At 40.4% G+C, this 15,642-nt stretch overlaps 1 protein-coding gene across 4 annotated transcripts in view; it reads right to left on the minus strand.

The window, feature by feature from the left end:
* Positions 1-15,642, minus strand: part of adamts7 (a disintegrin-like and metallopeptidase (reprolysin type) with thrombospondin type 1 motif, 7) — a 610,954-nt gene that overhangs the window by 552,753 nt on the left and 42,559 nt on the right. For all 4 annotated transcript variants that reach the window (XR_012382728.1, XM_073907369.1, XM_021478001.3 and 1 more), the window contains one exon: positions 6,590-6,733. Coding sequence is in view for 3 of the 4 variants with exons in the window: in XM_073907369.1 (XP_073763470.1) it covers positions 6,590-6,733 (144 nt within the window). In the remaining variant the exon portion in view is untranslated. The remainder of the gene's footprint in view (positions 1-6,589; positions 6,734-15,642) is intronic.

The following is a 15,642-nucleotide window of genomic DNA, read 5'->3' on the forward strand; positions in this document are numbered from 1 at the left end:
GAGAACCCGCTCCGTTTTCTGCCCGCCGCGCCCGGTCCCGCTAGAGCGGAGAACACAACCAAAAATCACCCAGTATACAGTCCAGACAGCCAAGCTGTCTGTATAAACACATACACACAGCACAAAGCTCGTTCGTTCGTTCGTTCGCTCTCTCTCTCTCTCTCTCTCTCTCTCTCTCTCTCTCTCTCGCTCTCTCTCATACGCTCTCTCATACCAAGCAGACTCTCTCTTTCTAATTCACATAGCAATATCCGTGATATTGCTAGACAGCCCGCTCCCGTCCCAAATTAAACCCGTTACCGACCGCTCCCGCGATTTATTCGGAAATTTATTCCCGCGGCTGTCCCGGCGCCAGATTTCTGCGGCGCGGGAATAAATTTCCGAATAAATCGCGGGAGCAGAACTCTAGCACGGAGCTCCATAAACAAACAGCACGCGTCGCGTTTTGAACGTGACTTTGCACGCGATAAGATAAAATATCCAGTTAACCTGATACAGTACACGCGGTTACAAGTAACAAATCACAACTAAATACATTTGCAAGCTAGAGTAAACGAGGCAACAACTTTAACCGCACGTACTTACACTTGAGAAATGGAAGAAACCCATCCTGACGTCCATCAGTTACTCTTTACTGATCCTTCCTTTAACAAACTCAGATGAAGTATTCTTTGTAGCATGTAGCTTCCAGAAGTTTCCAACTGCTTGGTTATAATGCTGAGGTTTCATCTTTGGGTAGAGACTCAATATATCCATCTGCAGTGTGACTACAATCAACCGGCATGTTTGTGTGTGTTTGTGGGTGTGTGTGTGTCTGGGTTTCTGCGTCAGAGGGCGGGGCCTCAGGTTTGAAATCTCCCGGGTTTGCGCGTGCACGTGAATAACTTGGTTTCGTTCGTACGTCATGGCGAAACACCTAATGAATCGTGATCAAGGCGACTCGTTTGAAGCACTATGAGTCGACTCTTTTATAGATGAATCAACCGTTTTAAACACTGTATTCTTACAGATTTAAGCCTTAGCTGGATACTTCACTTCACTTAGAGCTGTGTTACACACTACATGGAGGGGAATTTTCAAAAACCCATAATATGGGCTCTTTAAACAGTAATCATTTCTTCAATGCTAGAGCTGGAGCTGCTGCTTGAACCGTCTATAACAACAAGCGTGTCAACCTTGTGTTCTTCTGTGTTACAAGCGGGAGTCAAAAGCTTAAAGTTGTGTAGCGCCATCTAACATCAAGGAGTGATTTTGCATACCCTTCTGCTTGACGCCAGAGAAAATGGATTGGGTTTGAATTCAGAAAAACGTCTTGAAACACGCTGACAATAAACGCAAACGAAAAGCGTCCCAGTGTGTACGAGCCTTTAGGTTGAAAAAACAGAGAAATTCCACAAATTCCCTTATCAGAGAAATGGTGGAAAGTGGTCGAAAGATTTACATATGAATGCCATATGTGGATGCCAATGTGTCTCCATTGTCTACTTGTGATTGAATAAAAAAAATGTGTCTTAATACCAGGTATGAACAGAGGTATTTAAATGTTGAGAAACAAGCTCACTGGCCACTGAGATGACAGCAACTAATAACCTGTGTCATGTAGATTTAAGCAGATTGTAAAGAACTTATCGGCCCGGATGCCCTACACTGTTAACCCTTACTGTAGATTATGCAGTAAATAACTGTAAAATAGCCAGTGTTTTGCTGTATTAAAAGGAAACAGTATTTTACTGTAAAAGGAGCAGATTTTGCATGAAATTTTGTAGTGCAAAGAATAAATTACAGTAATTTACTTTATGTACCCATTACAGATAGTTACTGTGATAATAAATGGTAAATTACTGCTCAACCATTATTACCCCATGTACTGCTTTATGTTGCTATATATATATATATATATATATATATACTGTTCAGTTTTGGTATGTGTATAGTCAGTATTGAGGAGAAAGTGAGACAATGCATTGATGATAAGCTAAATTTCTCTGCAGCCATCTCTGTGTTTTCTTTGGTTCCTTTTATGTTTTTAACATTGAGTATCAGGAGTCAACCAATGTCAATGTCACAGAGCTAATTAAAAGGTAAAGATATCGACGAGATGCATTTAAAGGCAAAAATATTCACACAGAGCAACCAAATTATCACAATCATTTTTATAACTTTGTTTACTTTTCTATAATTAATTTAATTTGCCTAGTTTAGCCAATAGTTAAGCTTTTAAATTGCGCTTTAAGCTTAATATTAGTATTTTGCTAAATAACTAGTAAAAATGTGTTATTTAAAAAATATGTTAAACAGCACGTACATACATTTTCGCAGAGACTCAATGAATTTGTTTGGAAAACTTCAAATGAAGTTGGTAAAAATGGCATTAACAGTATAGTATAAAGACTTTCCTAAATAAATGTATTAATCAGGTTATTTGTTTATTATTATTATTATTACTACAGGTTGGAACAACATGAGGATCAGATTATTTATTTATTTTTTATTTTTTTGCTTAGGATGACGTTTGTATATTGTTTGTATATTATTGTTTTTATTCAATGATATGTGCATGATTGTGATAAATGTAGGCAATTCCTTTGAAAATATGCTATGTACCAAGGATGTCAAACTCCTGGAGGGCTGCAGCCCAGCAGAATTTAGTTCCAGCCCTGCTTCAACACACTACCTTTAGATTTAGTTTGATCAGGTGTGTTTAATTAGTATAACTGCACTCTTACTCTGTAGATTGTGCAGTAAAGAACTGCAAAATAGCCAGTGTTTTGCTGTAATAAAAGAAAACATTTATTATTTATTAACACATTATTTTACTGTGAAAGGAGTAGACTTTGTATGAAATTGTTTAGTGCAAAGAATTAATTCCAATAAATTCTCTGATGGTTTATGTTGCTATTTATAGAGACGTGCATTTTAAAGGCAGAAAATAATGATTTAGGCATCACCATACACTCCCACAGGCTGTCTGTCTTATTCTAAACACAAAGGTGTTAGAAATAGTTTTCAGAAAATGCTGGCCCTTTAAGGGAGCCAGGTGTTTGATTTGTTTACTGCTGAGTGTGCTCTATTCTCTGTCCATCAATTCAGATGTAGAGTCTGATATGTTTTAGGCTTTAAATAAGAAATCTACAATGAGTAAGTAAAAGGTGTTCAAATGTTTTTGAGGGTTTCTAAAATAAGGCTGTGTTTCAAGTTATATTGTTGTTATCTTGAACTGTGTACTTGAAAGCTACATTGTTAGCTAGTTAGCCTCTCCTCATATAACTTCTTACATTACTTTTGTTTAAGTATTTATTGGATATTGCATACTGCCATAATGTACAGATGCTAACAGTTGTATGTATCTTTCTGGCAACTAAGCCAAAATTAAATTCCTTCATCTCAGTAAGGTAACGTGCACATCATCACAGGGAATCACAAAAACATGATACACAGCCATCCACACACAAAAGCTCCACTGTCCGGTCCCAGGTTGTGAGTTTGTTGAAAAGTATTTTTCAGAGCAGTGTTTCCACCTATGAATTTATATTAGAAACAATAATAAAGTTTGTTGTCATGAGATAATTATAACAATAAAAGATTGGATCCTTTGGTTTTTTGGTGTTTAAACTTTTTATTGAGATTTAACACAGTTTTTAATTATTTAAAACTTTAAACTTTAAAATAATTATGTTGTGTTTTTTGCTGTTCATTTGCTGATCTACCTTCCTGCAGATTTTAGTTGCTATTCATTTCAAACACACCTAAACCAATTAATTAGGACCTGAACACCACTTGATAATTACAGGCAGGTGTGTTTGATATGGGTAGCAACTGAAATCTGCTGGAAGGTAGATATCCAGGAACAGGATTGAGCACCCCTGCTGTATACCATGGGGGTCAAACTCCAAGTTCCTGGAGAACTGCAGGGCAGCAGAGTTTAGTACCCACCCTGCTTCAACATTACCTGTAGATTTCTAACAAGCCTTAATTAGTTTGATCAGGTGTGTTTAATTAGAGTTACAGCTTAAAGTCCCGGTCACACTGCACTTTTCTCCCTATAGACTTCCATTCATACGCATGTGAGTACTGCAGACCTGGAATGATAGCTCATGCGACAAATTTCATAATTCGCAGCATTGGAAAGTTCAAGCTTGGAGAACGCTGACATGCGAAATCACATCATGTGATTGCTTGATACCAATCAAAGATCAGAACATGACCTCTCTGGCTTGCTTTTTCAATCTCAAATTATTTTGTTTAATTCCACTACTCGCTTTGTTTAATTCCACTTCGCAGTGCAGTATGACAGAATTTTGCTTGCTCAAATGTTAGTGTGACTGCAGCCTTACTGTGCAGACCTGTAATATGCAAGACAATATTTATATCTGCTGATTTCTTAATTTTGTTATACTTTTTCAGTTATTTATTTGTTTTCGTGCCAAAACAATAAAATAAATTAGTCTGAAAAATTTTATGCCTTCTATTTTTAAATAACAGCTAAGAATACTGATTAATTTTAGTAACACTACAATAACTATATATGACATACTATTAATGTGTATGCAGTATAATGCTGTGATTTGTAACACTACAATACAGTAATTAACTCTACACAGTTTCCAGTTAGTTACCACTGCTGCTCTATTACAGTAATTAACTGGCAACACTGTTGCCAGCTACTCCCTGTATCGGTTCAGTTACAGTAAATAACTGGCAACACTGTTGCCAGCCACTCACTGTAATGGTTCAGTTACAGTAGATAACTAGCAACACTGTTGCCAGCCACTCACTGTAATGGTTCAGTTACAGTAATTAACTGGCAACACTGTTGCCAGTTACTTACTGTAACCAAACTTTTACAGTGAGTGGCTGGCAACAGTGTTGCCAGTGTTCTACTGTAAAAAACCCCGGTAAGGTCTAACAGTGTATAGAGTTTCCTGATTTAAAAACATAAGTGAATTCACTCAATTACTATTCTCTATCTGCTTCTCAATTTAGAGCCTGCAACTTCTGAAGGATGTGGATTATGATGTGTGTCCTTTGACGACCAGGAAGCACTGTGAAATGAGATGGTCTGACCTACAGAGGACTGATTTCTTTGCCTAGTAATTATTGTAGCTGTCGTTCATGTGTGGCTTCAATGTATGTACTTTTGTCAAACTTATTTAAATGTAAAACTAGGTTCAAAAACAGTAAATATGTTCCTGTTGGTCCATTTATGAACCCATTTAGCATATATAAAATGTCTGTTAAACCACACCTTAGCATCATACACCAAAATTTGAAAGTGTTGTAAAGTCTAAACTTTTACATTGTCACATATCCAAAAAAAAACTGAAATGCTATACCACCATTTAAAAGTGGAGTCTAGAATTTTCTTTAAACACTGCCATTAGCACAAAATAAAGGCTATCTGGGCTGTGATAGAGCTACAATATCAGTTATAGTCTTCATTACTTGATTATAAAGGCCACATTTGGAGGACACACTTGAAGGGGTCTTCAAATTAAGACAACCTTCAACCTCCCATGATTGACACTTGGCCACCACAGCAACATTCTTGTTTGGCATGTTTGGGAAAAATAAAGCTAAATTAGAGTGACTGGAGACAACTATATTTGAAGTATTTGGAAGTAATTAGTATTTTCTTCCTGCAGAAATCATCATAAAAATATTGCTTAACATGGCTCACTGCATTCATTGCTTTTTAATAGGCCATACCCAGTAAAGATTATTGATGTAGTATACAACCAAGCACATGTTGTCAGAACACAACAAAATAGCTGCATTTAATGAAGTGCTGAGCGCTTCATTTAAAGAAAAACTGATCTGAGGAAAATTCAACCAGACATTTCTGACTCCCGCCCTGCCTCATTGCCCATTTTTGGTTACCCAAGAGTGATGTGCGGTCATCGAGATGACGAGACGACAAGATGGTGACAGTTGGCCCTGCCAACTTGCGGGTTAATTTGCATTCTTCAGAAACCTACGGGTGACGTCATAGAAACTACCTCCATTTTTTTACAGTCTATGGATTATACATGACAAAGGGTTGACATGTTATAATTAAAGATAACACAGACAAAACTAGGTTGTACATTCTAAAACTGCAACCATAAACAGAATCACAATACAAATATTCACAGCTCAACCAAATAAAGTAACACACTGCAAATATTTACAATAAAACCAATTAAAGAAACACAAATAATCACAGATGTTGTGCATTATATTTTAGTATGACGTACCTTGTTCCCCTTAGTTTTCTTGCAGTGCAATATAGAAGAGAGACACAGTTTAAATACTGGCAATATCATATTTGAGGTTAATGACACATGGCCATTGACAGTACATTTGTTTTTATATATATATATATATATATATATATATATATATATATATATATATATATATATATATATATATATATTTATATATATATATATATATATATATATATTGTTATTCTAAGTTTTTCATAAATATCTTAAAATTTTCTCCCAACCATTCCACAATTTAAATAGGAACTGAAAGAAAGAAAGAAAGAAAGAAAGAAAGAAAGAAAAAAAGAAAGAAAGAAAGAAAGGCATGATTCTTAGCTTACTCAAGGAAGCGTGTGATGTATTCACGGCTGCACCGAGACCAGTTTGGTGGTGAAGTACCATACAAGAGCTGTGGAGACATGACGAAAGGCCTTTTCCCAATGGGCTCGCAGTCATTCCCGTTCCCATCATGCTGAATCCCAAAGCTATGTCAGAAGAGCAAAAAAAAAAAAAAAAAAAAAAAAACACACACAGTAAGAGAATGAGAAGACACTGCTGGACTGACTTCTGGCCTGATTTCACATTGGCTCAAAAACTGGTAATGTAACCTTTGGCTAAACAAAACATGGGGCAGGAGCAGTGTTGCGAAAAATAATTATTTAGCTTCATTTAATTTTTCATGTTACAGCTTGATTTAAAGCTTTCCCCACTATGTCCTTGGCCACATGTATTTTTTTCTGTGTACTGTTATAGTAAACATAATAAGTTTTATAACTGTGTGAAAACTGCACTGATAACGCAACGGGGTATATGCACACAAACGTTTCATTTTCAGTCAGCCAACTTCAGTCAGGAAACTTATAAAACTGAAAATAGTCACTTTAACCTCTTAACGGCAGTTTATCATAGGCTAAAGTACAGGCTTGTTATTTATAGTTATTTTATACAAACCTTAAATGTTTTATTTTGCTAGCCTAGTACCTATGTGTATTTTAATGTCTGAAACCTAAAATAAACATTATTTGTAGCAGCTGGTCATGTGACTAACTAAATAATCTAATCACACTGGTTTGATTGTACTCTCTAGTAACCAGTCTAGACTGATCACATCGATGTGAATATTTGCTCCAGTGACCAGTCTAGACTGATTACATTGGTGTGATTGAATGCTCCTGTTATCAGCCTAGATTAACCACACTGATGTGAATGTATGCTACAGTGATCAGCCTAGACTGATCTTACCAGTGTGATTGTATGCGCCAGCGACCAGCCTAGACTAATCACACCAGTGTGATTGTATGCTCCAGCGACAAGCCTAGACTGATGTAACGAATATGGCCGACCAGACACATAAAAAGTTTGCATTTTATTCCACAACCAGCCAACTTTGCCCAGAGAAGGCTCGAAACCTGATTCCAAGGTATTTACGACCCAAAGGCATTAAACACAGGAACAACTTAGAAAGGACTCTTTAAACTGCTTGTTTAACACTGACGTTTTCATATAAACTTTACTCTCTTTATGTTTAATCATATGTTTTGCAAAGTTTCCCTTTCTCTTGTATTATTATTTTTGGTTTTAATACCCTTGCATATAATGTTTAACTGTACCTAGGCTAAGCATCCTCTTATACTGTTCAAGTATACTTTTGGACTTTCGAAAAGCTTACTCGCTGAACAAATTGATAGTTGACAGTTTATTTTAATATGAGTGCAACATATTAATGTTTTAAGAGACTTTAACATTTTTGTTCTGATTTACATAAAATTTGCCTATGCAAATTAATCTGCCTCGGACAAAGACCCATAAATTTAATATTCCAGGAAGTTAGCTTCTAATTGGTCAACTTTCCATGGAGGGTGGATCCGAACCTGCCCTATAAAAGTTGAAAACCAAGCTAAACACCTTCTCTCTTGGAATCTCCTCTGTTCATACTCTCCTGGGATCGCTCTTGGAACCCCCTCTCTCTTCGCACGCACTCTCTCTGTTCAAACGCTCTTGGGATCTTCTTCAAACCTCTCTTGGAACCCCCTCTCTTCTTCACAACTCTCTCTGTTCAAACTGTCCTGGGACCTCTCTTGGGACCCTTTCTTCAAACACGTTGTTTTGAAACCTTCTTCAACTTTATACAACAAACCTAAGTATAGAAACCTCCAAGAAAGCAGGCAGAAGCCCAGACAGAAAGGGGTTAATCGGACCGCGCTCTGACATTTCACCGCCCAGAATGCTTTTTGCCGCTTCAACTTGAAACTACAACCTCATGAGGAACAAAGATCAGCCAACCAAAAATGTGCTTAACAATGGGAGCTCGGACATCACGAACAGACCGCAAGTATCACCTTTCTCCCAACATCTAAACTAGTGTGAACTAAATTAACCCTAAAGAGACAATAAAAGGGTTAAATTGAATTTGATTACGTTTGGTTTGAAAACGTTTGCTTCTTAACCTCTTCACAATTGTTACTCTCCCCTATGCTTGTATGAATGTGTGTTTGTGTTAGGTGTTAGTTTCTGTTAGATTAGTCAATAAAGTTTAATTTTGTATAAAAAGGTGCCTGTGTATATTAATGAATCTAATGTCTTGAACTTTGATCTTGCTACCCTGCTCAAATTTTATGTTGATAGCATCGCTGAACGATTCGTTTATTCGGATCAAAAGAGTCAATTCATTTGAAGCCCCGTTCAAATGAATCTTCCTCCCGCTAAGCTAGTTCGCTATATAATGTTCCAGAAGGTACACGAGCCTTGAAATCTGAATCATAACTCGCAACATTATAACGGCGGGAAAGGTGCGGGAAGAATAACCTTGAGCTAATTTACTACAGTAATAATAGTGTAGATATGAGAGCACTCTAATCTACATTATTATTATGATGTGCTACCTGTTTATTTGTGGAGAATAAACAAAGCATGCAAATGTAATTTATTACAGATATATTGGTGTAGAACGCTAAGCAAAATGTAATTTATTACACTGATAACATTGATGTGATTGTATTGTACTATTGTACTTGTTATTCAAAGTTTTTTTGCAAAGCACATGGTTCAGTAAAGCTAAATATTATTTAAGAATAAACCTCACTAAATGTTTGTTTTTAGACAATTATTAGTGTGGGAATATGAGAGATTTTAAAAATATTCTATATCTAAATATGCGGTCCTGCACGATTATACCTGTAATTACATCCTTATTTACACAGTTGACCATCCCTTACACCTTAACCCACCCTTAAACCTACCCATACCACCAAACCTGTCTAAAATTCTTAGCAATGCATATTCATTAATTTTTGATACATTCTTGAGAGGAATTTAACAAAATGTCTTCATTGAACATGATCTGTACTTAATATTCTAACGATTTTTGCATAAAATAAAATATTCTCACAGACAAATATTGAGCAGCAAAGAGCAAGTTTGTGTTGTTTTGTATTTGCAGTAAGTGTATATTAAGTAATATCAATACTTCACAAAGGGAAGGAAGTGACAGATATGAGTACCTCAGTATTACATTCAATAACGTTTCATTATAGAACTGATATTTTGAATTAGATCTAGACAAAAGTGCAAAAACTTCATTAAGTTAAAGTTAAATAACTTCTTTTTATATGTAAGTATTGATAGTAATGCCTAATGACTTTAATTAAATCAATGAAATTTAACCATTTTGCCACTGTTGTTGATTGTGGTGTTTATTATAATAAAGTAATAGGCATCTTTGTTAAGACAATTCTAACTGTAACTGATTTTATTTCAAGACAGCACCATAATTTGGTCAGTAAATCACTGTATAGAAAATGTACTAACCATAACATCAAAACTGAGCTACGTGCCAAACCATCATCTTTTTGTGAAGCGTTACACCCCAGGAAATTGTTTTGTCCTATTTTACAAAGACTGCTGTTTCAGCGATAGACAGAAACACAGCTCACTAGAGACCACCATTTACTAGGCTGACTTTTATGAGTCCCGCTGTGCTTGACTGTTTATCATAATATCATTGTTTATATTTCTATGTGGTGTGACCGCAAACATTTATAAAAGATGTGTGCGCCAGACCATATGGCATGAGTTCAAACAAGCTATACAGTAAGACTTTAATATGGCTACAATTAAATAGTCTTATTTATTAGTATGCTCCTGTTTATATATATATATATATATATATATATATATATATATATATATATATATATATATATATTCTATTAGTCTTCATAATCAAGGCTTGCATAATGAACTGGAACAAACACTGACGTATTACAAATGATTTCATATTATCTCATAAGGAACTATACAATAAATTACACAAATGTGAATGAAATATAGCTGAAAAGATAATGTCAGGAAAATGAGTAACTTTAAGCTGTAATTGGTAGCAGACCGTATTTGAAATCTCACTATCATGCCAATTAAATAAACGGGTTTATCTTTACACTAAAAAATAAAAAATAAGAAAGAAATGAGAGAATATGCAATCTGACTTATGCTCCTTGAAGTAAAATGTGTTACTAGAGTGTGTTTGCTAACAGTACAGAGCCAATGCATGTTTTATCAAAGTCACCTTGGCTTTGAGAAACACACAAAATGAGCAATTTCCATATGCAACACTGTGTCTAGTTTTGGCTGAGGTCTGCAGTCTGTATCGATTTCAAAATTGGGTCAGGAATATATACATACAGTTGAAGGCAGAATTATTAGCCCTCATGATTTATTAGCCCCCTCTATATAATTTTCCCTAATTTCTGTTTAACAGAAACAGTTTTTTTCTAACTATAATTTCTAATAACTGATTTTTTGTTTGATGATAGTACATGATAACTGACTAGGTATTTTTCAAGATGCCAATATTCACCTTAAAGTGCAATTTAAAGGCTGAATTGGGTTAACTAGGCAACTTAGGGTATTTTGGTAAACACTTGTATAATGATGTTTTGTAGTTGTAACCCAGTAGTTGTAAGAGTGACACAAACAACAGAGGTTTGGATCCAAATACAGGTTTAATCAGTAGTCAGGCAAGCAAAGGTCAAATACAGGTGCACACAGATATATGCAGACAGTCCAGAATCGTAGTCGAATAACAGGCAAGGAGGTCAGAAGGCAGGCGGCAAACAAGGACAAAAGGATAAGCTAGGCTAAGGTCAAAACACAGAGAAACAAGACAAGGAAAACACGTTGTGATGTCACTGTGGCAGATAACAAGACTGTGAATGTGAATGAATAAGTGTGCTGCTTAAATAGTGTGTGCAATCAGTCTCTGACAATCCTCAGGTGGTGTGAGTGTAATCAGTCTAGATGAGGTAGCATTTGTGAGTGTGAGCGGAGTGCATGTATGAAAATGTAGTCCAGAAATGGCGAAATTGTAGTTCATGCATGGTTATTGTGAATGAAGTCCAGCGATCTATTGGATTACGATCACTGGTTATTGTGATAGTAGTGTAGACAAACAATTAAACACATTGCTCTAAGTGGTTAAAAAAAAAAAAACTTCTTTTCTTCTAGTCGAAATAATATAAATAAAACTTTTTCAAGAAAAAAAAATATTATAGTTAACACTGTGATAAATCCTTGTTCTGTAAACATCATTCAAGTGTTCACACTTAGCTCAGTTCACACTTAGTTTGAGCTCATAAGATACTCAGGCCCGGAGCTCCCTCCCGTTTGCAAGACGAGAGGGAAGTTTGAGCACGGGCAGATCTCGAGAACGCCCCTGCTTTAGTAGCTAATGAACAGATAGTGATTGCTCTTAAGAGATAACTACTTACAATAACTACATGCAATAATTACTTAGACAATGAAATTAAGTTGCATGCTTTTGGACAGTGGGAGGAAACCGGAGAACCTGGGGGAAACCCACGTGTGCACGGGGAGAACATGTAAACTCCGCAAAGAAACGTCGGCTGGTTTGGTAAGGACTAGAACCAGTGACGTTCTTGCTGTGAGGCAACAGTGCTAACCACTCGGGCACCGTGCCACCCATCCAGGAAAGGAAAAGTAAGGGGGGATTCTTCAGATCAAAGATAAAACCCAATAAATGAAGAGAACGTTCGAGGTTACTAAAGTAACACTTCGTTCCCCGAGGAGGGGAACGGAAGCACTATAAGTGGATTTGATTGTAAAATCCACGCATTGGGAGGTTCGGTTCAGAAGCTACTCGTCTGAAAGAGTATTGAACGGGCCAATTAAGAATGAATTGGCAGCGCAAGCCTGCGCAGGTGAGCGGCATAAGCAATCAACTGAGTATATAAGCTCACCTGGCGCCAGCAGACGCTATCCTTTTTAAGCTGAAGAGACTTTCAACAGCTAAGGGACAGTCACTATGGCGACGGAGTATAGTGCTTCCGTTCCCCTCCTCGGGGAACGAAGGGTTACTTTAGTAACCTCGAACGTTCCCCTTCGGGGGGAACTTCAGCACTATAAGTGGATTTGATTGTAAAATCCACGCATTGGGAGCCCATTGAAAGCGCCATAATGACTGCACCTTACCAACACCCCCGATGAGGAGATAGTCAAGCAAGCGTGACGCACCCACATCATGGGGGGCGCGGTCCTCCAACGTGTCCCTGGCCCTAATTTATCCTACTTCAACAGAAGTTTTACGGATTTATATATATTTTTTGGGAAGTCGTGAGCATCTAGATAATTCTAGGAAAATATGACAGTACGTTGGGAAGCGTGCAATCCCGATAGGGAGGACGCTGCGGAGGCCATCCGTTACCCAAGGGGGGATAGATGGCAGAATTTACATATGGACTAGCCCTAAAAAGGGGGAGTACGCATAGCAAAAGAGTGGTTAGCGGGGAGGGAAGACACGGGTCCGCCCAGGGGGGGGGACTTAACCGTGGCGGAATAAGCATATGGGATCGCCTAGTGGGGATCGCGCATAGCAGGCACCTTTACCCAAAATGCGGGCTGACCAGCGGGCAGACCTACAACGTAGTGGGCCAGCAAGTGACTCCTCCGCTGAGTCAGTGCTGGGGGCCACGGAGGAATCTGCAGGGCTCACCTGACGGGGAACTTTACTGACAGATAAAAAGGCGCACGTATCTCCGTGTTAGGGAAAATGGCGCAGCAAGCGTGTTTCAACACCCTACCGAATTGTTTCCTCAATCACCAAGGGTTACCTAATACCCTTGAGGAAACCGGCTCCACTCGCAGATTGTAAAACCTTGCAAATGTGTTGGGTGTCACCCAGCCCGCAGCTCTACAGAAGTCTGTTAGAGGGGCGCCGCGTGCGCGCGCTCGAGAGGATGCGAAGCTCTGAGTGGAGTGCGCACGCGCTCTCGGGGGACGCGGCTCATCTCGGCTCTGATAGTGAAAGAAAGGCATCCACAATCTAGTGGGAACTTATTTCGGTACGGCACTTCCCTGCTGCCGACCGCTATAACAGACGAAGAGCTGCTCAGATGATCTAAACTCTGAGTTCGGTCCGGATAATACGCAAAACGCGAACTGGACCATAAGAAGGGCTGGGTCTGCCTCCTCCGAGGGCAGCGCTTGCAGGCTCACTACCTCGTATTAAAACGGAGTGGTAGGAACCTTGGGCACATATCGCGGGCGGGGTCTCAGGACGTGAGAGAAGCCAGCCCAATTACAGGCACGAGTCACTGACCGAAAAATGCCTCCGGGTCCCCGACCCTCTGATCGATATCAACGCGACCAGCAGAGCTGTCTTCAGGGACAGAAAGATACTGAGTCGAGGATCGAAGGGATCTGACGCGGCTTGTGTAGCGAGGGCGAGATCCTAAGAGGGCATGAGAGGGGGCGGGGTGGATTAATTCGCTTAACGCCCCTGAGGAACCGGATGATGAGGTTATGCGTTCCCACGGTGCTGCCAGCCACCGCGTTATGAGAGCGGAGATGGCAGCCACGTAACCTTGAGTGTGGAGGGCGACAGCCTGCTCTCCAGCTTCTCTCGGCGTAAAGAAAGCACAACGCTGATCTGGCAAATTACGGGGGTCTTCTCAGCGAGAGACACACCATTCAGTGAATAGACTTCACGTCAGGGCATAGGCGCGCTCGGGGAGGGGGCTCTAGCCCGAGTGACGGTATTAGCCACCGCAATCGGAGGTTACCTAAGTCTTCCTCGCGTCTAAAAATCTCCAAAGATCGGCGAGGGTGCCAGGTGGTGCCCTGTCCCTGAGAGAGTAGGTGCTCTCTCGAAGGGACTGCCAGGGGAGGGCTATCGCGAGGGAGAGCTCTGACATCCAGGTCCGGTTGAGCCAGAGGGGCGCAACCAGCAACCTGTTCCTCGTCCTCCCTGACCATGCACAGTAACTGCGCGAGCAGGCTCACTGGGGGAAACGCGTATTGCGCGTGCCCCGAGGCCAGCTGTAAGCCAGTGCATCCGTGCCGAGAGCGCTCGGTCAGGGAAAGAACAACTGGCAATGAGCGATCTCGGGGGAAGCAGCAGATCGATCTGGGCTTCCCCGAATCGCGCCCATATCAGCTGAACAGACTCGGGGTGGAGTCTCCATGCTCCAGGACGCAAGGCTGCCGTGAGAGCGCATCGGCTGCACGGTTGAGCTTGCCTGAATATGAATGGCGTGCAGCGATTTCAGCCGCGGATGACTCCAGAGGAGCAGACGGCGGGCGAGCTGAGACATGCGGCGAGAGCGCATACCCCCTATACGGCTGATATACGCCACCGCCGCCGTACTGTCCGTCCTGACCAGCACGTGTTGCCGCTCCAGCACCGGAAAAAAACGGTGGAGAGCGAGGAACACTGCCAACAGCTCCAGGCGATATGCCAATGCAACTGGGTACCTTTCCACAGGTCCGCAGCCGCATGCCCGCAACGCACAGCCCCCCAGCCCGTGTTGGAAGCGTCTGCTGAAACGACAACAAGACTGGATGCCTGTTCTAGAGACACCCAGGCCTGTAGGAACGAGGGGTCGCTCCAAGGGCTGAGGGCGCGGCGACACAGCGCAGTAACAGAGACTCGGTGTGCGCGCGCGTGCCATGCGCGTCTGGGGACTCGATCGTGAAGCCAGTGCTGAAGTGGTCTCATATAGAATAATCCGAGCGGCATGAAGCGGCTGCGGATGCCATATGCCCCAGGAGCCTCTGAAATAGTTTCAGTGGGACCACTATTTTACTGTCGAGCTCTCTCAGACAGTACAGCATCAGCTGAGCGCGCTCTCCGGAGAGGCGCGCTGCCATGGTGACCGAGTCCAGCTCCAGCCCGAGAGAAGAGATCCTCTGCACGGGGGCGAGTTTGCTCTTTTCTCGGTTGACCTGAAACCCCCACAGGTGGAAGTGCCAGAGCACTTTGTCTCTGTGCATAATCAACTCTGTGCATAATCAAAGAGAGGGCAAATTCAGCCAGTCGTAAAGAAATTGAGTATGCAGATGCCCGCGAGCCGAAGGGGCGCTGAGGCACCCTCCGCGGGCT

The sequence above is a fragment of the Danio rerio genome, chromosome 7 (assembly GCF_049306965.1).
Source record: "Danio rerio strain Tuebingen ecotype United States chromosome 7, GRCz12tu, whole genome shotgun sequence".
NCBI classification, from domain to species: Eukaryota; Metazoa; Chordata; class Actinopteri; order Cypriniformes; family Danionidae; genus Danio; species Danio rerio.